Genomic DNA, 27,078 nt, shown 5'->3' on the forward strand with positions numbered 1-27,078 from the left:
TAAATTCACCCATTTCAAGATTAATAAAGTCTTATCTTATCTTATCATATACATCTCTTACCCGTCAACTCTGTCTTTAACAAGTGGTGAATCCCTTCAAGATCTTAATCATGGTTGTTATAAATATGATTGTTACTGTCAAGATCAAGGGACAGACATGGTTTTTAATTCCCACGATTCATTGTGTAGTAGCAAACCTGCTCATTTCCTTGAAAAGATAATAGACAATAGTTTCTAACTGCCAGGGGAGGAGCCATGTGCTCATGGTGCATGTATTACTCTGCAACAACAGATAACCTTCAGTAGTGTGGTCTGCTGAGGTGCATGCCTTCTGCTGCGGCCTGCACAGCTGCTAAGTCAGCATCTTGACTCGGCATCAGCTAGAAGCTCTTACATAACCCTGGAGAGGGAGGATGGGGGAGGCACCAGAGGTGCTCGGCACACCGAGCACCTCTGGTGTGGGGGTGGGTGGGTGGGTGGGACAGCGGGGAAAGGAGTGGCAGGACGAGTGAATGGGGGATGGGGCGCTGTGCAGTGGCGCAATGCAAAGCACATGCTGCACAAACACACGCTGACGTGAACAGCTCACCCTGCAGCCGTGAAGGATCTGCTGCCGAGCACAAGAACACCAGCAGACGCATGTTGGTTGTGTTGTTCCTCCTCCAACATGTTCGGTCCCGCAGCACGGCAGGACGTTCACTTTTCATATCAGCTCTGAAAACAGTCAGAGGCCTTGAGGGCATTTTCCATAAAGCAGAAACACATTTTTAATGAGCAGGGCGTCTCGTTTCGGTTGTTATCACTGAGAGAAATGTCAGAAAACTGCACAAAAGACAACAATCTGACCAACAAGACCCAAAAAGGACGAATTATACAAGTGAGACTTTGAGTTGCCACAATGGCAGGAAGGCCAGAATAACAGCAGCACCTCGGTGCAGTCAGATAAAGTCTGACAATGGACAGTTTCATCCGGCTGCCGTGAACATAATTATGAAGTCGCGGAAGTGTTGACGCACAGATAAGAGCGGTGCGACCTTCAGGGAGCAAAACAACCACACGGCTACTGTGGGAGAATTATTCTGTCAAGAAAAGGAGGTAAACCTCTCTGATTACTGCCTCACAGCTTCAATATTCCTCAAATATACTGAAAGGCTTTTTATAGGCCTTCTTCCCTGAATACATTTTGCAGGCTGTCTGTCATACAGCAACAGCTTTATGTGGTTTTCATAAGGTCTTATACGGTGAGTATTTCTCCTCGGCTCACAGTGTCTGTTTATTCTTGCCAAAAAGACTGCAGGCAGCAGACGCCATGTTTTGGATGGATGTGAGCTGTGAGCAGCCGTGCTGGCACTGAGTGACAGCTCTTCCACAGCAGTGACATGATGGAGGTGTGCTGACCCGTGCAGCTCTTCCTCTAACGTCACACGGTGGTTGCTTCAGCTCCATCTAATTCTTGCAGCGATACTTCAAACTGATCCACATCTTTTACTGAAGAATTGCACAGCTAACAAAAAGCTGCATTTCCAACAGGTCCCAGTGCTCCACTGGTTCATGTGAAGCAGCAGCAACCTTTGGTTTCCATCAGCAATATAGTCAATTAAACCATTAGTCAAACAGAAAATTAACTGGCACAGACACAGAATCATTTTTTTTGATGCATAACTGTCAAATATTTTCTGTTTCCAGCTTTTCAAATGTGAGAAATCAGATTTATTTCCAAATATGTCCATAATATATTGAATGAGACATCGACTGGCTTCTGAGGTCCACAATTATTTACAAGCATTCCATAAAATTAATAAAGTAATTAATAAAGATTAATAAAGTATATACCTACCTACCTACCTACCTAAACTAAGGAATGAACTAATCAATCAAGAGGAAAACAATAAGATGAATCAAAACTGAAAATATTCACAGCCCTAACTGATCAGTGAAATCTGGCAGAAATGTGAAAGTACAGGAATGAAAGTGAAACTAAAGGTCAAACCATGTTCCCAACCTGTGTTTGGTGTGGCGGCATGAGGCCGAAGTGGAGGCATGAAGCAGTGAATGACATCAGGACGCCAATGAATTGTCGACAGTAAAAACAAAAACCGCAGCCATAACATTTGGAAACACCGTTTCATCACTTTCGATTTACGGATGCTTCAATTATTCTCTCGCTGTATGAAATAGTTTTGAAATATTGTTCAAATTAAGTTTGTTTCTCTGAAAAATGGAGTGTCACTAAAGCAGGAAAAGGAATCATTGTGATGTTATGAAGTTAACTCCGAATAACTCAAAACAAAGAACCCAAGATTTGGAAAAATAACAAGCAGCAAATTTGAAACTTTCTAAAATGAAATTTCTTAAAAACATGGGTTTAAATATCTTTGAATATCTTTGGTTTGGAGGCTATTTTACCACATTGTTAAATAAGATTTACCACATGGGTCACTCATTAAACAGAAAAGGTCGAACCCAGAGCTGGTAGTTTTTATAGATGTGATGAAATTCTCCGCCTCCAACTGAGAAACTCACTTGCATTAGTGCAGTCGGTGTAAAACAAGCGTCCGGAGGCCGCTGAGAGCAGCATGAGGTTCATCTGTGCAGCCGAGCTAGAAAGCGTTCGACCCTAAACACTCGCTGGACTTACGTTCTGACGCTTAACTAACCGTCTGAATCCCTCAGAGCTGAATCAGCACATTTTTAAACATTTCAGCTGAGCAGCAGTCCTACTGCGACTACAATGGAACCAAAACAAGCTGAGATTGGCTCCTTTCAACCATTTAATGCCCCGAGAGAGGAGCAGCAGGAGATCCTAGAGAGAGCGCAGCCTCCTGATCCATGCAGGTTAACAGAAGCTGATGTCCAGCCGTCACACGACCGTCGAGGATGGCTGCGGATTACGTAAAAGTGGACGATGAATAAAGAAGACAGAAGGCTGAACTGTGTGACATCTGAACGGCTTCATGAACTTTCACAGCAACTCCGTGAAAATCAGCTCAATGCGGATCAACGGACGTCAAAGCAGCGATGGCAGAAATCAAATCAAAGTTTCTCCACATAATCTCTTCTGTTTGGTTGTTTTATTTCCTCCACAAGCAAAAAAAAAAAAAAAAAAAAAAAAGCCCAAATGGTGGTTGTGAGCAGCGACAGATGCAGAGATGAAGGCAGCGAGTCCCACATGCAGATGGGTGGTGGGAGTTTACACTGAACAGTCACAAGGGGAACACACAGAAAGGAAATTGTTCCAACTCTTGTTTGTTTCTATAAAATCTCACGTGACCGATCCGTTTTCGAAAAAGAAGAAGAAGCGAGGAGTCACACCGATTTGCTTCTAATGTTTTCCTACAAGTGAAACACGATTAAATCTCTGACTACACTGAGACATGGAGTTACAGTGTGGGATGATATCTTTAGGTGTGCTGCATGAATGTTATGGTATGTGTTGGTAGAGCAGCAGATCGGCATCAGTCAGTCCCTCCAGGAGTATTTTTGTGATTGTTTGCGATTAAAAAATGTGTGATTTTGCAATTTTCAAAAAAGTTGCAATGTAATCTGTTTTTTAGAGTCAAGAAAGTCAAATGCTATATTTTACAGCATTACCTAATAAAGTAAGTGATATAATAAATATCACTATTTTTTATAATAATCCTGCTGCACATCCCAGACATATTTTAGTTGTAATCTTTTTTAATTATTTATTGAACTTAGAGAACTGTGGCGATAAAAGTTCCTAAAAGCTCCTAAAAGCTCCTAAAAGTTCCTAAAAGGTCCTAAAAGCTGTGTGTGTTACCAGAACAGACCGTCTGTGACTGGAATATAGAAACAAGGACGACATCAGATGTCAAAATAAGAGCTTTAGATGCTGTTTAATTCATGTTCATTCAACACATAGAGTTTAGTTTAAAATATTTACTTTATGTTTTAACACTTTCAGCTCAGATTCTGACGGTGAAATTGTTTTGTGGAAAAATTACGGGAATTAAAAAAAATTGCAAGCTCCTGCAAATACTGCAGTTTGCTTGAATTTGCGTTAATCTCCACACCTCCACACCACCACATCTCCACACCACCACATTTCCACATCTCCACACCACCACACCTCCACACCACCACATCTCCACACCACCACATCTCTCCACATCTGCACACCAAAGGGTCGCAGGGTCAAAGGGTTGCAAGGTTGAAGCGGGTCAAACAGCATTCAGAGTTCAGGACGTTTTGCTCCTCAGGCATCACATTCCCACTCAGATTACACACCTGAATCCAGATAACACACCTGAATCCAGATTACACACCTGAATCCAGATTACACACCTGAATCCAGATTACACACTTGAATCCAGATAACACACTTGAATCCAGATTACACACCTGAATCCAGATTACACACCTGAATCCAGATTACACACGGCTGAGACACAACAGCACCTGAACTCAGACGACATGCTGCTGGATGAAGCGCTCGGAGAAACGAGCAGGACGAGAACCACATCCCTCCTATCGGACACAGCGTACAGCTGCTGCTACGACAGCTGATCTCTGATATCACAACACAATGCAACAAACACAATAAACTTCAGTTTCTGAAGTCAAAACATTTCTCCCGTTTTATAATTTAATTATGTTCAGATACTGTATGCTAATTGTTTAGCTCAATATTATCCTTTTTTAAAGAGAAAATCATTTTTAGACGTAACCAGAACCCTTCAAAGCTAACAGAAGTAAAGGCGCAAACAGCAAACTGGCAAACTAGTTAGCCGTGTTAAAGCTAACAGTAGATAGCTGAGCAAAAACCTGACAGGACAATATTTGATTTCCAATTGAAGTATAAAACACAAATTACGTGCTATGTTAGCTATTCATACGTATTCTGGCTATTCTTTGTAATTTGAATTTGTCCATAATTCTTGACAAGTCTACGTTATAAAGCTACCGACATCTAGGAAATGTCTTCCTTTTTATATCGTTATTCTTATCTCCACGCTTCCATTTATTTCCATGTATGTATCTGAAGGAGTGGGATGAGACCACACCCGGCGGCTCCAGGAGAGCCGTGCCCTCCCGAGTGACGACGTCTCTGTGACGATGAACCGCGACGCTCTTGGAAACGACTCCAGGAGAGTGTCTGTAAAGGGAAACTGGAGCAGCGAAGTTAATATAGCTGCTCACCAGATCCCGGTGGAGCACCCAGTTGGCATGGAGGTAATGGATCCCGTCCAGGATCTGATACAGGAGAGACTTCACCATCCCTCGGGGCAGCTGCACAGGCTTCTTGTTGGCCTTGGAGGCGCGGTGGAACTTGATGATGTGCTGCGAAGCAAAAGAAACGTTTTGCCTCAGTCGCGCTCGTCTCCTCAGTTCAGACGCGAAGCCACAACGTTTACTGGAACACACCACGTCCTTTATTCTGTGGTTTTACTGGGTTAGTGAGACAGAGAAGCTTTTCTTGAGCTTACAGCAGACCAGGCTCGGTAACCAACACTAGGAAGCACATTCATAGATTTGAAGTCCCTTTTCTGGAATTGATTAAACTCAACTCACGTGTGTTCATCAAAATGACATTTTGAGATGTTCTTTAAAAAAAAAAAACAACCTCATGCTTTAAAGTGGCTTACATGTAACTCTACACCTTTTGCCTTCATTCACTACGTACTATGAATACTTAAATAACTCCTCCGTCACTCGTCTGCAGCGTGGATGATGTGGAAAGCTCCGCCCCTCGAACTGGCGCCGTCGGTTCCTTTGACATGTGAAACTCTGTCTGTTTGAATTTGTGTTTCTGAGATGGTCCACAACAGAAATCTCCGCCATCACAGGGACTGCTGATCTCGCTTCGAATGTGTCTTCAGCATGTCAAAGATGTGGTGTGTTTGGTAAATTAGTAATATTGACAGATTATTGTCAGAGGCTGGCGGATGGTGTGTGGACACTGCATAGACAAAAGAAAATGTCTCAGTGTATCTTGTAAGTTACAGCAAAAACATATTTGTCTTTGTGAATATCCAGTAAAAGAGAAATACTGTTTAACCTCCAACCTTAATCAGTGTGATATGAAGCATTCATATATGAACGCTCCGGTCGAGCCTTTTGTCAGGAAGAACACCTGAATGTGCATTTTAGGTTTAAACAACCTGCACACAGCATAGAGAAGGTAGACGTAAACTAAATATGACATATTAGCTGGAATTAAAGGCAAATAATATCCAGACAAATAATGAGTCCGGTTATCTTCACCATTCCACTTGCTGCCAGTTCTGATGAAGGTTCTTTGTGACATTTCAAACCTCACCGGAGAGAGACTCACCCAAAGGTCGTGTTCGGCGTAGTCGAAGAGGAGCCAGACCTTCCTGTCGCTGTGGGACAGGAACACCTTCTGCAGGGCGATCACATTCGGGTGCTTCAGTTCTCGTAACAGCTGCAAGACACACAACGGCAACATGTGAATGATGTGGAAGGGAGCATTTTAGTATCATATCATCATATCAGCTCAAAAAGGAACAGATGAGAAACTTTTTTTAACTGTTGCATCATTTACAAAACAGCGAGAAGGGACGAAGTGCAAATTCCCTGAGTCAATAATAAACTGTCGTTAAAGTCAGATAAGGGCGGTGCAGTGGTGCAGTGGTGCAGTGGTTAGCGTGCAGTGTGTGAGTCTGCATGTTCTCCGTGTGCCTGCGTGGGTTCTCTTGGTTCTCCAGCTTCCTCCCACCGTCCAAAGACATGCGTCTCAGGTTAACTGGTGGTTCTACAAATGTCCCTGAGGTGTGAATGAGAGTGAGAACGGTCTTTGTTTCCGTCTGTCTCTATGTGTCCCTGTGATGGACTGGTGACCTGTCCAGGTGAACCCTGCCTTCACCCAAAGTGAGCTGGGATAGGCTCCACCCCCCCCATCCCCCCACCCCCTCAGACCCTGTTCAGGATAAAGCAGGTACAGATAATGGATGGATGGATAAAGTCAGATATACATGATTATAGAAGTATAAATTCACCCAGAGGCTTTGCAATCCAACAATATTAAATTATGTGCAAAAATGTGAGGAAAAAAAAATCCTTTCACAAAAGCTCCTGTTCTTAAAAACAGAGACATGGATGCAGATTACTGAAGAACATTCTCATACTATAATCTGCGCTGTGGATGAATTCATTTACAGCATGACTTCACATTACACATTCAACGCAGACAGTAATTAATACCTGAACAGAGACATCAGCTGACAAATGTCTCATTTAATGTCACTGCTGCAGAGATTAAAGCTCAAACTGTCAGTATCTCCTGGATTGTTGATTAGTCTGCCTTCTTTATGCAAAATGTAAATTTTAGAGGACACATCTGTGTTTCTCAAGTGCTCTGCACGGAAACGAGTCAGGAGCCACGTGCATGAGATGCTTCACAGGCTGCACGTACCCCGGCTAACAAGAAGATCAGCTGATTAGCTTTTTGTCTGATATCATTTATCAGATATCACAAATATCTAATAAACCCTGGATGGATAAATGGAACTGATGTCACTGAAATGAGATGAGAGATTTAAAGAAGAGAAATCTATGAAAATCATATATTTATTGTCGCTGGAGGAGGAAAATTTAAATTAGTGTGTTGATCCCCTAATTTTTCATCTCGCCAAGTTTGGGTACAGTTTCCATGGTGCCAGGATGTGCAGGTTGCCATGGATTCGGGGAGCTCCTTCAGCTTCTTTTTTAAGCCTATCGTTTGTTCAAATGCACCATTAAACGTATGCTGACTCAGCTAGCAGCAGTTCCTGTTTGTAATGTTGTTATGACTTGTAACAATTGTAAAGAAAATTAATTATTGTGCTTTTTCTCTACAATTTCTTAGAGGATTTATGAAAGTTTATTCATGATTCACATTGACGTTGATGATATCTTTGGAAATTGTGTGACGCTGAACAAGAAAATATATCATGTCTATCTGCCTATCAAAGTTTTGAGGCAAATTGCAGCAATCTAGACTTAATGGTTTTGAAGTACCTCAATAGCCATCAGTAGACCAAACCAAAGTACAATTGTTAACTTCCCAGCATGCACCTGTCCCTCTCATACCTTGCAGTATGTTTGCCACTTCACTTCAATACATTTGCCTCACAGTTGAAAAACCTTTGCTCTACCATCTTGAACAGAATTTAAGAATTTTTAGATTTTTTTCAAAAACGATTTACCTCAAAAAGAAAAGTTCCAATCAGCTGCACAAAGAAATTCTGCTGATGTGATGTACCAACATGAGCTAAAAGATTAAATAAAAGATCAATTTTACATTTCCTTCCTGGCAACATCCACCTACAACAATGGAGATCTTAAAGCATGTACTGTAAACTATTATTATTCTAGTCATTATTTTACAAGATCAATAAACACTACTACAGTACTACATGAGCTCTCTCCAAGGAAACATAATATAATGTGATTCCAAATGGATCCTCATGCAGCGATTAGGTGTTCTGGATTAAATAAATCCCCAGTTTAAAGTGAGTTGAACGTGCGGTTCCAGGAACAGCATGGAAACTTCTCATGTTGTCTTTTCATTCATCCGTGAGCCGCTGCTTTTAAACAGCAGCAGCCTGATGGAGGTTAGCAGGGAGACAGCAGCATAATAGGGCATTCCCATCCTGGCTAATGCTGCGCCACTCAAACACCACCTCTTCCTCCACCTTTGCAAACTGTTTCACTGGTTTCACCGACTCCCGATTGTGCCGTGGCATTTTATTGGCCAATCACAGACGAGCTCTGATCAATGATGGCCTTTCAACAGGCCTCCACGTCTGCCCTGTGTTTCAGTCATGTGTGTGTGTGTGTGTGTGTGTGTGTGTGTGTGTGTGTGTGTGTGTGTGTGTGTGTGTGTGTGTGTGTGTGTGTGTGTGTGTGTGTGTGTGTGTGTGTGTGTGTGTGTGTGTGTGTGTGTGTGTGTTGTGATGCAGTTCACAGTGGATCCCACTTACTGGATGAATTATTCAGTAGCACATGCTGCAGTGACTTACTGTACTTCACCTACAGTACGATGCAGAGAAGAAAGCATTCAGGTCCTCTTCGTTGTCATGTTAGTGCTTTATTTGCAATATATATACAGTTCTAAATCCACAGCTACTATCCTGTCAGCTTTTAATTGCTCTTCTCTTGGCACTTTGCTTTTTTTGACTCCACTACATACATTTTACACATGCATATGTTGGCTGACTTGCATCAATAATAAATGCATTAAAGGAAATGGCCCTATGGTTCACAGATAGAGAATTAAACATAAGCTGCTGCAGGAGTTTTCCAAAATCAAATAGAAAAGTGGACCTGCATGCTGCTTGATAATTCTTCTCCACTCCATCACTCCAAAGAGTTAACTAAAGCTAAAACTAAAGCTGTGTAAATACCTCACGGCTTTGAAACCAGGTCAGCGACTCACAGGGAAAGGCTCTAATTTCAGAGAATCCACTGACACAAATCCTAAGTTACACAGTAGAGCTGCTTCTTAACAGGACTGCACTGCTATTTCTACAGAAAAGTGCTCTTTAAACACGTTTAACTACTTCAGGCTTGTAGAATTTCTAAACTGTGTTGTTTTGCAACTCAAACAACTAACAAGAGAAACCGCTAACTGAAAAACTCATTGCAGATCCAGAACGAGGCACACGTAGTCCTTTCACTGTTTTAAATCTGGTTTTAACTTCTCATCTCAGCAAGGTATTCTAATAGAGTTGAACTACGGAGGTGACTGTAAACATGACTAACAATGCCAGCAGCTCTGTGCCTGAGATAAACGCTCAAATTAACATGCAGTGCGATGGAAGCATGTACATTGTGAGTCAAATGTAAACTGTGTGCTCACATTTTCTAATCAGCCCTGAACACAAAGCACAGCTGATCCTTAGATCTGCTGATATTTGATCATAAAGTGTTGGACAAACTGAAACTATGACTTGATGATGCTCGGTGACGTTATTACAAATAATCCTTCACATCAAGAAAATCTGTACAGAATTTGTACTGACAGCACTCCAGTTAATGTTGAGGAGATACTTCAGTACTAAAGGACCAGCCGAGTCAGGACAGCATAGAGTTGTAATGGTGCACAAATTTCACAGGCTTGTATGTTTTCAATACAGCAGAGAAAACATGGATTTTCAAAATGAATAAAACAGAAAATTGTAGGTGCCCAATTGACCATAATTCTTACTTCAACAGTAAAGTCACTCAGATGCTGCATTCTGTCCATCAGAGGAGACTGAACTGTTTACTGTCAAGTAAGAAATACTTGTACATTAAATAAAAGTGCTCATCAACATTCATAAATACCATAACAGCAAAAAGTGCAGTTTCAGTTGTAAAAAGTAACTCTGCCCTTTTCTCTTTTACGTCAACACCAAGCACACACATCCTGTTCCATTCAGTGGGAACTCCACATGCAGTTCATCTGTTCATTGTTTGGTCCAAAAATGTCAAAACACAGTGAAAATACTCAAAGTGACGAATGTGACAGTTTACAATATTTATTGTTTTGTCAAACAACACATGAAGCTGCACTATAACAAGAACTAACAGTTGAGATATTGTCCTGGAACATTTCCCAGGAAACATTTATATCATGTTGTAGCATTAGTTTCGACACGAGATCTCTTCATTTAAAATCTTAACTGAAGACTGGATATGAATTTAACAAACAATGACTTAAGATCATCTTTGAGAATAATGCACTGTCCTAAAAAATACCATTTTGTCCAGATGAAAATGTCCTTCTTGGTCACACAGTCTCGTCAAAAACGACACAAAGCTGTTCTGTAGTGATGTTGTAGTTGTCCTGTTGGGTCAGCTCTAATGACACTCATGTTACTGGATCTCATACTGACAGTTTGTCCATCAGTAGGCAGCGGAAACCAAATGTCTCAACAGAGTTACTGTAAATGTAAAGACAATGGAAATGACTGTGGATGGTTTTACTGCTTTCTTCTGAAGTCTTCACAGAAAGCTGCTTCTTTAAAGCAGACAGAACTTTTGGATCACAAACAGACCTGAACGCTGCTGCCCACAGATCCTCAAACCATCATCTCATCTCATCTCATCTCATCTCATCTCATCTCATCTCATCTCATCTCATCTCATCTCATCTCATCTCATCTCATCTCATCTCATCTCATCTCATCTCATCTCATCTCATCTCATCTCATCTCATCTCATCTCATCTCATCTCATCTCATCTCCTCTACGCAGCAGGTCAGCTGCTGTACTGTGTTGCAGCCTCAGCATGGAGAAGGACAGAGGAAGAGGACAACCCTGTTTGTCCCTCCTGAGGGGAATAATGTTGGACTTGTACAGGATGTTGGACTTGGCCTGTGGACGGTTTAATCACAACCTTAATCCACCGGCTATAATGGAGCATTGTAGTAATGAGCCGGGGGCTTAGGGCTCGTACGCCCCGAGCCCGGTGGCACCACTTTCCACCCTGAGGGGTGGCGGGCCGATGAGACAGACCACTGACACTTCGTATGATCACCGACTCACTTTCACACATAACGGCCGAGTTTAACACGTTTCACTCACTTCATTTGTGCTAATTTATTCCTGGTTGTCGCTGGACACAAACTTTCAAACAGAAGTGTTGAAATTCTTAAACGTAAATTGAGAACGTACCTTTTCAGCCTTGCTTTTAATTAAAAAGACTTAGACATGTTTTCATTTTTATTATATTTCCTTTTTACATTTCTTTTTCCATCCTCCTTTTACAGTTGTAGTTACTTTTACATACTTTTCTTGCTCTTAACTGTTCTTACTAATCTTTTATCTTAGCCACCATTTAACTCGAACTTGTGTGTTTTAATACACAATTTATCTCCCTCTATTTCACCACTCTTATGGTTATTTCAATATATCTTCTACATTTCTACTATCTCTATCATCTTGCGTGCATTGACTTTGTTTTTAAGTTTGTCTTTATATTGTTCTTAAATCTATTTAATTTTTCTAGTCTACAATTGTCTGTCTTATTATAGGCCTGTCAATCATCTGTCAAGCACTTTGAACTGCACCAAAATGTATGAAAAGTGCTATATAAATAAAGTTTGATTGATAACTTGCGGTGTAAAAAACTCTTTCTCCCTTTGAAAATATGATTTAATAATTCATATTCTACATTTAAGTGGCTTCTTTATCTAGAAAATTAACGCGTCCAGTCTCAGACGGCCGAGATGGAGGTGGATGGGCTGCGTGAAGTTCAAGCAGAGTGTGCTCACATTTGGGCCATCAGTGTGTCACACTCACACAGCTCAATGAAAGTACATATATTTGCGACCTGTTTTATGTCCTCAGTCGGGACCAAGGGGCTGAGAGCTGAGAGCCAAAGAATGGGAAGGGCAGTGAAAAAAACACTGCTCTGTAAAATCAGGTCTACTCATGGGATCTGATTCATGTCAAATCAGAGCAGGATGAAGGTTTCTGGCACCACTTCACATGCCGCAGTGCAAAAAAAGAATCTACAGTGGTAAAAGCTCCAAAAACACTGGTAGTATGAGAAGAATTTGAATGCTTTACTTTATCTGGGACCCTGACGCCAAACCCATGAGCGAAAAAGCTCTCGTCTCACATTAATGTACTTGTATATACTACAAATGTTTCTTAAATTAAAAATCATCTGATTATAGAACTAAATACTGAATATGATGAATAAGTTTCTTTCATTTTATGAAATATTTTTTTATTTTTCTCCGATTACATATTTTTGTTAATAACATAATTTAATCTCAAAACTATTTTGGCGTGGACGGGCATGTATATTTCACGCTTTTCTGTGATACCAGGTTGAACAGTTACTTGTACCTGTGCTACTTGTTGTCATTCTATAAGAAGCACACGATATACAGAAGAAAACAAGTACTGTACATGCACATGCAGTACACCTGTATGTGTGCACGCGATAAAAAATTCTGCCAACTGTGCACTTATCCAGTGATCGATTTTGTGACATGAGCTCCCCTAAAACGTTGGTCTGTTGGGGTCTCAAAAAACTGGTGAATCATTATAAAATATATAACACTGCAGTGAATTATAGAAGTATTGAATGCAGATAGAGAAATAATTCAAATCAAATTAAACTCCAAAGTGTCATTATCTGTACTTTAAAATATATGCAGTCAGTCCACAATGTTATCAGAGACATTTATCACTTGTCACCGGACCACACCTCAGCCACAGGAACAAGATTTTGGAATAAACAAGAATCAAGCTAATCTAAAAAAGTGTAACTTTTTAAGTCCCCAACTAGAAATGTAGAGATGTAAACACGAATAGAGCCACCAGCAAGTAAACAATGCAGAGAAGCAAACAACACAAACCAGATATTCTTTAAAGTAAAAGTATCTTTGCAAGTATTTGATGAGGAGGGAAATACACTGAATATGTTTGTCAGGCCTTGAGTATACAAACAACATATTCTGGTAAATAACACAATGTTTGTAATGCCGGAGAGAAATTTGAACTCTCCCACTTCTGACCGAATAAAAAAACTCAACAGGAAAAGAATTGAACTGGATCACTGAACTTAAAAAAAAAAGGAAGAAAAAAGATTTATTATATCTTCTGTAAAAGTAAAATTGTAATTAACTACATCTGTGAAAGCTGTGTTTGTGTTTAAGTTGCCACGGTTACATGTAGGTGACTGAACCCCGTTTTATCTGGTTAACTCAGGTATGTTGGTCCATTAGAAAATAAGTGAACAATAGCAGCTCAAACACTCGGATCACATGGAAGACATACACTTATCTCCCCAATAAATAATAACTTCACAAAGACTTACAGGCTGAATTCTGAATGTTCGCAAGTTGCTTGTTTAACAACATGAAACAATAAAACCGAGTCGTGGAAGATGTCACTGTGGGCCATAATCACACACTGTAATCCAGCCTTGGCTGCAGAAAGCCGGGAGTCAGTATTAGGTACAGCATTTAGCCCATTCCTCAACATACGCAGGGACGGAGGATCGTTGTGAGCAGACAGCTCAATGTTGTCATCACAGCAGCTGTTTGTCCACCTTCAGAGTGGAATAAGTGGTGGTTTCGTAAAGGCCTCGGAGAGAAAGCCCTCACTGGACCAGCTCCAAACATCTGCAGCCCAGTCCACCTTGAAAGATGCTACTCAAAACCCAACGAGGCGTCCAGTCACTGATCACCCCACAACACTTATAGCATGGAGTCTGTGCCCGGGATCCTACAGAAGACAATCTAGCAGAGCTGGTTGTTAGGTTAGAACTGAAACCATCACATGACAACCTCGGTAGAAACCAGTCAAGTAAAATCCGATGTGAGCATCTGAGGGCACAATCCAAGCATGTCACGCTCTTTTCTTTAAACCGTACGACCGTTCCCACAACTTCCTAATCGACTTCAGGGACACGCTTTCAAGAATGCTGCCCGGAGGGTCTGAGGTCACACTTCTTTTCCCTGAACTCCACTTTTATGAGGATACAGTGAGTTTTAACCTCTTCACTGACTAATAAGTGTTAATTGCTGACAGTTTTGGTCATGTAGAAATGAAGAGTTTAAAGCAGCACCTATTTATTAACTCATCATTGTATGTTAGCTAATTTGATTAATTCTTACAAAAGTAATGGATATATGGTCAAAATACAAACAGCATGTTAGACAGCTGCCACAAGCAGTGGAAACGCCTAAAGAGACTGATGTTCACAGAGATCACTTTCACGTAATGTCTGCGTTTCAGCTTTGTGTTTCCAGCTCAACCCAGGCAGAGTATTTCAGTGTATAAGAGGATAGTTCCCCCCAGATTATTTAGAACAAATAAAACTTTGGGGCGAACCGGTGCGGCTGCAGCAGTACAACAGGCGCTGCACCGGACCGTGTTGGTGAAGAGGAGCTAAGCCGGAAGGCGGAGCTTTCCATTTACCAGTCGATTTGTGTTCCGACTCTCACCGATGGTCACGAGCTCTGGGTCGTCATCGGAAGAACGATATCGCAGTTAGAGGCGGCTGAAATGATTTTCCTCCGCAGGGTGGCTGGGCTCAGCCTTCAGGATAGGGTCAGGAAGTCGGACATCAGGAGGGAGCTCAGACATCAGGACGGAGCTCGGACATCAGCGAAGTCAGACATCAGGAGGGAACTCGGACATCAGGAGGGAACTCGGACATTAGGAGGGAACTCAGACATCAGGAGGGAACTTAGACATCAGGGAACTTGGACATGAGGAGGGAAGTCAGATATCAGGAGGGAACTCGGACATCAGGGAAGTTGGACATCAGGAGGGAGCTCGGACATCAGGACAGAGCTCGGACATCAGTGAAGTCAGACATCAGGAGGGAACTCGGACATCAGGAGGGAACTCGGACATCAGGAGGGAAGTCGGACATCAGGAGGGAGCTCGGACATTAGGAGGGAACTCGGACATCAGGAGGGAGCTCGGACATGGATGGATGGATGGATGGATGGATGGATGGATGGATGGATGGATGGATGGATGGATGGATGGATGGATGGATGGATGGATGGATGGATGGACGGATGGATGGATGGATGGATGATGGATGGATGGATTGACGATGGATGGATGATGGATGGATAGATGGGTGGGTGGATGGATGGATGATTGATGGATGATGGATGGATGGATGGATGGATGGATGGATGATGGATGGATGGATGATGGATGGATGTACGATGGGTGGATGGATGGATGGATGGATGGATGGCTGGATGGATGGATGGATGGATGATGGATGGATTGATGATGGATGGATGATGGATGGGTGGATGATGGATGGATGATAGATGATGGATGGATGATGGATGGATGATGGATGGATGATGGATGGATGATAGATGATGAATGGATGATGGATGGATGGATGATGGATGGATGATGGATGGATGTACGATGGGTGGATGGATGGATGATAGATGATGGATGGATGGATGATGGATGGATGGATGGATGGATGATGGATGGATGATAGATGATGAATGGATGGATGGATGGATGGATGGATGGATGGATGGATGGATGGATGGATGGATGGATGGATGGATGGATGGATGATGGATTACATTACATTTCATTTATCTGACTCTTTTATCCAAAGCGACTTACAATAAGTGCATTTCAACCATGAGGGTACAAGACCCAGAACAACAGGAATCAAGAAAATTCAATTTTCTTCAAGAAAGCCAAACTACAAAGTTCTATCAGTAAGTTCCATTTTAAGCTACTAAAGTTCTACTGTTCAAGGTAAAGTCTGAAGAGGTGTGTTTTTAGTTTGTGGTGGAAGATGTTCAGAATTTCTGCTGTCCTGATGTCATTGGGGAGCTCATTCTACCATTTAGGAATGACCATGGATGGATGATGGATGGATGGATGGATGGATGATGGATGGATGGATGATAGATGGATGGATGATGGATGGATGACGGATGATGGATGCATGGATGATGATGGATGGATGACGGATGATGGATGGATGGATGGATGGATGGATGGATGGATGGATGGATGGATGGATGGATGGATGGATGGATGGATGGATGGATGATGGGTGGATGATGGATGATGGATGGGTGATGGATGGATGACGGATGATGGATGATGGTGTCAGGATCCCTGTCTAACCCTGTGTTAACCTTTTGGTCCCCCGATCTCCTCCTCCTCATTCCCCTGTTTGTTGTTGTTTGCCATGTGCTTGGTGTTTTGGTCTGTTTCTCTCCACTTCCTGTCTCCAGACTCCTCCCATGGCCACGCCCCTGATCAGCCTGCACAGCTGCGGACAATCCACCTGATTTCCAGCTGATTGCCACCTGCCAGTATATCAGCCCTGATCCTGCAGTCCTGGGTTGTTGGTCCATACGATCTGCTGCGTCTACTCGCCCGCAACCTGTCAGCGTATCTGCAGTCTACCTGACCTGTCCCCTTGTCTTGTCTTGTCTTGGACTTACCTGATGCCCTGCGGAGATCCACGGAGATCCACCATCCACTCTCACCTGCTGTCCTGTGTCGTCCCACAGAGGTCACCAGTCAGTTCCGGCCTGTAAATCTTGCTTCATCCAGGTAGATCGTCACTGACGTCGAGGATGGATGATGGAGGATGGATGATGGATGGATGGATGGATGAGAAAAGACTTTCCTCATGCGGCTGGCGAGCAGCGGGTCGATAAATGCTCTGTGCTCGCTGCCGCTTACAGACAAACACTGCAGCTCTGTCTGTGGGCAGACAAGCACGCCAAAGCCTTGTCCCTCTGAAATGCAGCGAGCGCTGGGCTCCGGCTCAGCAAGGCAGCAATGACACAGCAGCAGCAGCCATTTGGTGTTATTTACAGATAAATGCAGCTGGCTAACCTGCAGGCTGCAGATGCAGGTTAGTCGGCAGAAACGATACCATGTTTCACACCAGTAGCAAATCAGACACGGACACTCTGTAGTTCAATTTATTTACTGCACCAAAAGCTGCACTGCAGCTGTGCATGTATAGAGTCTGCTGTATGGTTTACAGGAACACATTTTGTTAGATGGGTCTTAATTAAGCAACATTACACTGGAGGCTATTTAACGTCATTATTGGCAGAAAAGTGACGCTTACGGACCGAATCGCTGTCGAGCCAATAATCACCTTAAAACACCGTCCAGTGTAATATAGTGATTATACAACAAGTTACCAACTAAATAAAATGTGTAATCGAAATGTTTTCATATTGTGGAGAAATTCACTCTGAAAATATAAACTTTTTGTTAGTGTAATCCCTGTTTCCATGGCAACACATGGACTGTAAAACAATGAGTCACGTCAGTAGACTCTTATGTAACGTATGTAATGTTTACTACTCCGGGAAGTAGTCCGACCCATAGCAACCACCTAGCAACAGAGAGGATTTCTAGTCTTCAACTGAATAAATACAGAACATAGAAACACTAAACTGCTCAGCTAGCCCAGTCTGGTTGGAACAAAGGTATCTGATGAACAAAGGTATCTGATGAACAAAGATATCCATGGACTCATGTGTTTTTAACATTTTAGCTCCGTGTCATGTTCAAACCAAACCGGTCCGGCTAGCTGCCGCTAGGATTGTAAGTGCGTGACTATCCGTGGTGTTACAGTACGGGTGCTCGGAGCGACCAAAAAGGACCAAAAGAGACCCGACTTCACCAAATGGGTCATTTAATAGAACTATAACAAGTAAAACTACATTATATTACATATTATATGAAACTCAACTCCAATTCTACATTCCTATTGAGAAGGCGGAGGGATATTTCTAGTAATGAGCAGGGTGTGATGTCATCATGATTTGAACACATTCAGTACAATTGACCCATCAGATCTCTGGGTCAGAGCGACTTGTTGTATAATCATGACTGACTATGCCTCCCTTTAACTGAGAGCAAGACACCGCTGCTCATTTGACCCCAGCAACCATATGTTGGAGCTCCTCTCCTCCACCCTCGACAAACACAACTGAAATATGTTCCTGTTTGCACAGTGATCAGCATGATGAGGAAGAGCGGCTGGCGTGGGCCAGAAAACACACGGCCTGCTGAAGATCTGATGTTTCTACCTTGAAAGTGACTCCATCATTCAGACAATTTATTACTGTGTAATTTACTTAAGAAGATTATTATTACTTCATATGGAAGAAGGCGAACAAAAACAGAATAACGGCCTTCAGTTATACGAGCCAGTGTTCATGTATCTGCCCCGTGTGAGGGGAAAAGGGAGTATTTATGAGGGCAGGACATTTAAGCTAAACAAAAGCCATTGTGACCCAACAGGGAAAACAAGACTCATTTCATGGAAAGAATGAAATACATGAACAATGTTTCAATTCATGAAGGTCAAACTTAACGGAGGGAACAGATGTGAAACAGGAGCAGGTGGGTGAACATATGAACAACAATCAAACTACTGAAAGATGTTTGGGGTCTTTAGGAAAATGTAGAAACACCTGAAATAGGAAATATTTAATATTTTTTTACAGAACCATACTTGGTTCAAACAGCATCCACTTATTTGAAGATAACTGCGATTTCAAAGTGCATATTATTTTTGCAGATTTGGCCATCATTGTTACTGGTAATACAATCTAAGAACATGTCGGTGTTGCTGAAAAGATATCAAGACAGGTTATGAACAAAACCCTCGAGATAAAAAAAAAAAAACATGTTTGCAGTAGGAAACAAAGGCATGATAATCACTAAAATGTCAAACATCCATCCATCTGCAGTGACAGGATGACATGACCGCGAGTTGCAAAGCTGGCATGTTTAGTGTCACCTACAACACGGATGAGCTGAAACTATGACCCCTCTGTTAGCCCTCTGTCAGTCACAAAAACAGCTCTGACCAACAGAGGCACCCTACCACCGATTCACTGTTTGAGACAGACTGAATAGAAAACAGACTGGATATAAAACCACAGACTTGTTATAAAACCACAGACTGGATATAAAATCACAAACTGTTTATAAAAGAGTTCGTAGCTTCAGGTCTGAAAAATGGTTCCAATGCAGAAGTGTCTTCAGCTGCAATACCACCGAGTGCCACTAGAGGTCGGCTCCAAAAAGCCTCCGGCTCCATAGACTCCCATTCAACTTCTCTCATCAAATCCAAAGTGAATCAAATATGTCCATCAGTTATCTCGGTGTTGTTAGCTAAAGTCACTCCTTCTTATTAGTTTTCTGGAGGTCCATCTGAAAATAATCCCTCATTCATTAGAAAAGAAGATTCAAAAAGACCTGTTTCTGGGGGCGTGTCTGTTTGATTGACAGGCCTGTGGTGCAGTCAGGTTACAGCTATCGGTGGGCGGGACATAGTATAGTCAGGTTTCCAATCAGATCGGTCAGATCCACTGCTGGCTCCTCCCCCAGCTCATCCAAATATGGTCACTTCCTGCTCCAAACTGCTCCGAACTGCCAAGATGGTGCCGGCCAAAATCCGAACTCGAGGCTTCATTACAGCTGTTCACAAACCAACGGGTGACATCACTTCTTTACTCAGAAACAGTCAGTAGCTGCTCATCACTGCTGACCAGCAGAATCCCATAATCTGTACCACTCAGAGATGCAGCTGTTTGGTCATATTATTTTTGACCTCGCCAAAGTTGCTCAAATCTTCACAGCTGCTCATTTCTTCCAAATCCAACACATTGACTACGAGAAGTTACTTTCTAATATATCCCAAACCTCAGAATACATCACTGAAATAATCACTATATTGGCCTCATCTGTGAGTGGTCCTAAATCTTTGGCTCATTGGTGTATATAATAGGAGGTAAATAGAAAAGGGTAGATTTCAGTAGGAATTGGTCGTTGCAAATGATGTTTCATATCTTTTTTTATCAACAGTGACATCCAGACAGTCGATCTTAACAGATCTGGTGGAAAGTCTTAAGCTGCCAGACTGACCAGTTGTTTGCACAGTTATCCTGTGGGAACGTTATCAGCATTGCAGTGGAGTTTATTTTCTTATTTGCAGTTATCCTTCCAAATAAAGTAGTTTTAATCCTTTGCCTCAATGGTTGGCTCGCTTAAACAATGACTGATTGTCTCCCGTTTCTCGCCCTGCCTGTTGTTGCGGCGTGTTGCAATGTTCCCGCTTCTCAGCAGTTACTTTGGTGAACATATGTTTGCCAAACCGACACAAATGATGACCTCAAACTGTAAAAACAAGACCCTGTCACCATGAACCAGATTCATCTGCAAATACAAACTACACAATCTATCACAGTCTCTTAGTTCAGATTCAGATGTATACTTCCAGCGGTTCCCTGGTTGTTGTTGGTTCGGACCATTACGACCTTCATGAAGGGAGGATTTTTGCAGGACTTCTGTATTATATCGCATTGATTGGAAGTTAGAAGGACCGAATAAACTGGCAAATGATTGTATAATTGTTTTTGTTCTGACGGAGCCAAATAAGATTTCATAAAAACGAAATCGCTCAACGGCAACATGGGACGTGCAGTTTAATTATTTAAAAAAAATAATGTTCAAAATATTGATCTCAATGTATCAGTGCCATAAAATTAAAGTAATTCAGCCCAATAATGTTGGTGTTCTCTTTAAAATGATTCAACCCCAACATTTAGATTAGCATGTTGTGTAGAGTCACCAACACAATAGTTTCCTGAAGAACAAACTACAGCCTGCAGCTCACTGTCCAACACAATCCCTCCATCCATAAGCCTCATCCTGATGAACTTCACCTCCACAGGACAGATCACCTCTGACAACAGGCTAGCCGAGGATTTATCCAGGTTGCCCAAGCATTATCTAAACACAAACTGTTTCTGTCACAGGGGTTTAAAGGCTGGAAACCTCAGTGGCCCTTGTTACGCAACCTGCAGCCCACGTGAAGCTGACCGAAGGAATGCAGTGGAACGCTGCTGAAGTATCATTGACCAGCTGATATCTGACCTCCAACAACAAAAAAATGACCCATCATCAGTTGGATGAGTAAAATGTTGTCGTTTTTATTTTCTTGCCTGCCTATTTCACTCTTGCTTCAGATATTGATAGCCTGCCTTTCTGAGAACTGAAGATTTTGATGAGCGTCCGAGTGGATTTTTTTACTTTCAGCTCAGAACCCAAAATAGAAACAGAGAGTACGCAATCTGCTAATCTGAGAAGCACTGGAGGCATTAAACTGTGTGGTTACAGGAAGGAAACACATTTGGGATCTTCATTAAAACTATTTTTCAGACAAATTAAATTGAAGAGGAAATTAAAGCTGTTTCTGATGCGGTGAAGACGAGTTTCAAACGGCTTATATTTTATCACCTGATAGTTTATTGTTTATGTTTTAAACCTTATATAAATTTGTAAAACAAAATCTAATTCTAATATTTACCTCGTAATCTTGGCAACAAAATATAGCGTGATATATATATGATAACTTTCTGCCAGTATTATAGACTGCTGCACTTTTTAAAGTCTAATAAGCATTTGGATCAGGACCACTTTATTAAGCTGATTGAGTATCAGCTAAATATCAACTATACATTTCTTTTCTTTATTTACAACAACAAGCTAATGTGCATAAAGCTAACTGTGTTAGGACGCAACTTAGCTAACATTACAAGAAAACAGGAAATACAGACCTTTTGTGCACTTTTTGGAGGGAGTTTGTTTTAAAACTTTAATTTCACTGAAACAGGTCTTTTTGAATCTTCTTTTCTAATGAATGAGGGATTATTTTCAGATGGACCTCCAGAAAACTAACAAGAAAGAGTGACTTTAGCTGACAACACCGAGATAACTGATGGACACATTTTAACATAAGCTGGCAGCGGCTCATTATTGAAATTCTTTTGTTTTTTTTATTATGTCTAATATTTTTTGCCCAGTATCGTTTTTAGACACATGCACACACTGGAAATGAACCTCTACATTAAACCTTCTTTGTGAGCCGTTAACGCACCATTGATGTTGAGTGAAGGGAAAGCGCTGTTCACTGTGTTTCTGAGTCCATGTTGACATACATTCATTTGACCGACTAATTCCTTTCGTACCAAATTTGTTATTTAAAATGGAAGAATTTCAATGGTTGTCTTGACCAAGACCGCCCACCCGAGAGGGCAGTTAGTCATTCTACAACAGGATGTGTTCAATTTGTTGGGGGAGAATTTTGCGTTGAGGGCGACTTGATGGCCGTTTAGCTGGGTTGCGTGCCACATGGGCTAAAATGCCCTGAGCAGCGGGGTCCCTGGTTCAAGTTCCAGAAGGCTGGACCTTTACTGCACGTCACGCCTACTCTTTCTACAAACATTTCCTGTCTGTCTCTTATGTTCACTTTCAAATAAAGACAAAAAGGTTATAAAAAAAAAAAAAAAAAGAATATCATGGTGTGTTTGTTATGAAGTTTGTAAAAAGATCAGTGGCGATAACTGATGAAATAAAACCTGCTGTTGATGGCCTGTATTTAATTCCTGTATTGCACATGCCGTGTATCCCGAAGAGGCATTTTTACATGGAAAAGAACATAAAGGACTCTGACCATTCTTGCTGCAAAACCAAAAGCACATTTCTGCCAAACCAACCTCTCTCCGCCCTTCCCGCCTCAACTCGACTGCATGTGGCATGCCAGCTGCTGAACTGCACAGTTTGCTAAATGAAGCGAGGCGGTGGTTTGGGAGGCACAAAGGCTCCTTTGTTCTGCGGGGCAAGTCTTGAGGATTTTTTGAGCAAGAACAATTTCTAGTAATTGTAATGTTGAAGAGACAAGAGAGGTGAGACTCTGTCTGCTGGGAGTTAATGGAGGGAGGACCTCGCTCCTACCTGCATTCTTCTGTCACGGAGCTGATTGGCTTGTTTTGGAGGTAATCAATGTAAAGACCATGACGGCACCAACATTCAGACAAGTTTTCCTTCCCGGTAAAAACAAGTTAGATCAAACTACAGCAGTCACTTTGCTGCTGTGACAAGGTCAGCCATCTTAAAATAATATTAAGAAAAAAGAAATGTCATGTCAGAGAGAGACTTGAAAATATAATGAACATAAACACACATCACCATCATAACCAATAAAACCTAAAGGTAGTGTTCAGAGGTTGTTTTTTTAAAGGCACAATTCATTTTATAACATGTTTAAAAAAAGCTTGAGGCTTCTGACCGTTTAAACAATGTAAATACAAAAAAATGTCAGACTAAAAACATGACTGAAATAACATGACAATTGATAGGTACAAATTTCAAGTTTCAAAATTTCAAGAATAAATATGATCTGAAGATTTTATTTTGAGAAGAAGATAAAGCCAGTTTGTGTAGAGTGACTGTGAAACCACATTTATGAGAACATTAGAAGCCATTTCATTGTTTTACCAAGGTTTGGTATCGAGTAGAGGAACCACCACTCAAAATACAAATATCTAAAGATAACTAAGTAAAATACAGACAAAACATTCTGTTGGAAAAGTCGTCAGATTTTGAATCACTTTACATTAAGATTGAAAGTAGGTTTTCATCTGCAAACCTGTCATGCAGGACGATTAGTGACGAGAAACGACACACAAGGAAATATTCGGGTGATGTATGGGCGGAGTTAACAGTGATTTTAGGCCATGAATTACTCCAGACATGAGTGGTGCCACATTTCCATAGTCTGATGCAAAAACCTTGTTAAAGTTGTATGAGCAGTGGTAAATGATGTAAAGATACAAAGGTATAATCTCCCCCTCCAAACTGCATGAAAACATGTGTATATAATTTTCTTTTTCTTTAAGTGGATTTTATCAACATATATTTTTAGTTTTTTTTAAGTGTTTTTTCTGTAATAATAACAATAATATGAAAAGCAACAACATTTAAAAAAAAAAAAAAAAGCATAATGGTGGAAGCATCTCCACCAAACAGGCCACAGCTCTTTAGCCAACAAAGAGCTCTGAGTTTAGGTAGTTGGTTCGATGCATCTCCATCTATAAACTCTATTTTCTGAATTAATGGAATGCGCTATTTTTAATTTCTTTTTATTGCAGCCTTGAGCGGTTTGTAATGCACTGTAAAAAAAAAAAAATTGCGTTTATAGCTGATCAAAAACTTTGCATCTGCTCATGTCTGGTTTCCCCTTGATTGACTTAATTTGATTTATCATGGCAAAGACTTCAGCCTGTGACTGAACACCGCAAAAACCACAAAACACTAACACACAGGACATTTTCAGATCACTTTACAGAAGCAATGATCCCCTTCGTGAGCCAAAATTCCTCCAGTCTTTTTCTAGAACTTCCTGCAAGAAAGCCGAAACATGACACTGGGATGTTTTGTCTACTACTGCAAAGGATAATTATAGATTATAATAGATAATAATTGTTTCTCAGCATTAATTGTCATCATGGAAGAAAAATCAAAAAGTAACATTTCCCTGTGTCTGTATTTCTGGGAGAGAAGCTGTTACGGCCCAATCGGATTATTCTGGAAAAGAATGCCGCTAATGGTGTGACAAAATCGTATTTTTAGATATGCTGCAGAGCGGATATCAAAAACAGGCCTACTTTTCCATCATCGGAATCTTTATGAAAGGGATGATTGTTCTTTTAAAGCTTTAAAGACAAAGCAAATCAACCGTCTCGCTGAAGCTTCTGCTCTTGTGTGAGTAACATGACACTGAGAGAGAGCTGGAAAGTCTTTAGGAGAAGGAGTGTCACACACAACACAGCACAGGAGAGGAGAGGAGGGGAGAGGAGAGGAGAGGAGAGGAGAGGAGAGGAGAGGAGAGGAGAGGAGAGGAGAGGAGAGGAGAGGAGAGGAGAGGAGCCAGACCAAACTGGGCCAACTCGAACCAACCTGGACCAACCCAAGCCAAACTGGGCCAACCTGGACCAACCCGAGCCAAACTGGGCCAACCCGAACCAACCCGGACTAACCTGGACCAACCCAGACCACGGTGTTGACACGCTCATCAGGATCAGCATCAACAGGCAAGGTGCTGCTGTGGCCAATCAGGGTGGTGCACAGATTGTTTACTTTGTGATCACAGCAACAAAAGATGAAATGACTGCATCTGAGAGGTGTCTGATCGAACCCAAATTTAATTTGAAAAGACTTTACATGAATACATAGACGACGCTAACAGCCTGAAGCTGCAGAAGAACTGTGGCAAGTTCTCCAGCATGCTGACCCAAAGACTGTTTATAAAAGAGTTCGTAGCTTCCGGGTCTAAAAGAGGGTTCCAATGCAGAAGTGCCTTAAACTGCAATACCACCGAGTGCCACTAGAGGTCGGCTCCAAAAAAGTGTGCGGTTATTTTTATGTTTTTAGAAAAAGTCACTTCTTATTCGTTTTTCTGGAGGTCCATCTGAAAATAATCCCGTCATAAACCTTAAAAAGACGTGTTTTAGGGGGGCATGTCTGTTTGATTGACAGGCCTGTCAGGTTACAGCTATCGGTGGGCGAACGGAGTGTCCTAGCGTTTCCAATCATCACTTTTGGCTCCAAATAGCTTCAAACTAGCAAGATGATCGGCCAAAACCCGAACTCAAGGTTTCATAATGGCCGTTAACAAACCAATAGGTGACGTCACTGTTGGTTGCCGCTTGTGCTGAACAAGTGTGTGCCAGTGTACTGCGGGTAAAGTGACGGGAACTTGTGCAGTTGCTCACACCAAATATATACATACAAAGTGTGCACACTACATTGCAGAGACGCCCCGTCATACATTTCCGGTTTTAACCCAACTATCTATCACTTATAAAGCAAACAGGAGTGAACACACAGGTGCAATAAGCAGAGCCCCGTACAATATTTGCAAGATCTGACAGATTATTTCCGACAGAGTAATAACTTTAGAGTTTCTGTTGTCCGTGAGGCTGAAAAACCTGTCCAATCAATTCTGTGGTAGCTTCACAGATTATGCTGTAGATCCAATATTGTGACAGTGACAACACAAAAAATAAAATAAAGCTCAAACAAGAACTATTTGAAAACTAAATGGAGCATGCAGGTTCTTCTGAAAGTAAGAAAATGAGCCCAAATCATCTATTTTGTACTATAGACGATGAAATCCACAAATTCTTTACAATTTTACATTGAGGAACATTATTCTTAGATTGTTGCACTATTTTCCCACATAGTCTTTCAGAGTGGTGAACCTCTCCCCATCTTCAGAGACTCTGCCTCTCTGGGATGCTCTTTTTATGCAAAAACATGCGACTTATCAATTAAACTAAAAAGCTATGAAATGTTTCACCAGGTGACTGTCCTAACTTTTTCGAAATGTGTTACTTGCATCAAATTTAAAATGAGCGTATATTTCTGATAGCACAATAACATTTCTGAGTTTATACATTTGATATGTGGTCTTTGCTCTATTTACAATTCAATATGGGTTTACATGATTTGCAAATCATCACATTCTGTTTTTATTTACATTTTACACAGTGTCTGAACTTTTTGGGAAACAGGGTTGAATGACCTTAGTTGTTGGCCCAGCTGTGTCACTTTGGCAGCATGTTCCGGGATTTTATGTGAATGCACGATGGCATATGGTATGATGACAGCTGTGTGTTTACTACTCAGAAGGGCTGACCTTGGTGCCTTTATGTACCGTGATACCAGATGTAATTATAAATGGAAGTGTTTTTTCCTGCTGTAAATGAGCATTTGAAA

The 27,078-nt window shown here is 41.5% G+C and overlaps 1 protein-coding gene across 2 annotated transcripts in view; it reads right to left on the reverse strand.

Annotated features, from left to right (window-relative positions):
* The window catches only part of cdk19 (cyclin dependent kinase 19), a 58,811-nt gene that overhangs the window by 20,078 nt on the left and 11,655 nt on the right, over positions 1 to 27,078 (reverse strand). For both annotated transcript variants that reach the window (XM_069705811.1, XM_069705812.1), the window contains exons 3-4: positions 6,296 to 6,406; positions 5,161 to 5,301 (exon numbers count right to left, since the gene is read on the reverse strand). In XM_069705811.1, the coding sequence (XP_069561912.1) occupies positions 5,161 to 5,301; positions 6,296 to 6,406 (252 nt within the window). The remainder of the gene's footprint in view (positions 1 to 5,160; positions 5,302 to 6,295; positions 6,407 to 27,078) is intronic.

This window comes from Brachyistius frenatus, unplaced genomic scaffold (assembly GCF_029030835.1).
Source record: "Brachyistius frenatus isolate BFR_SWC_R1_liver_20210118 unplaced genomic scaffold, ASM2903083v1 Contig_59, whole genome shotgun sequence".
Classification (NCBI taxonomy): Eukaryota; Metazoa; Chordata; class Actinopteri; family Embiotocidae; genus Brachyistius; species Brachyistius frenatus.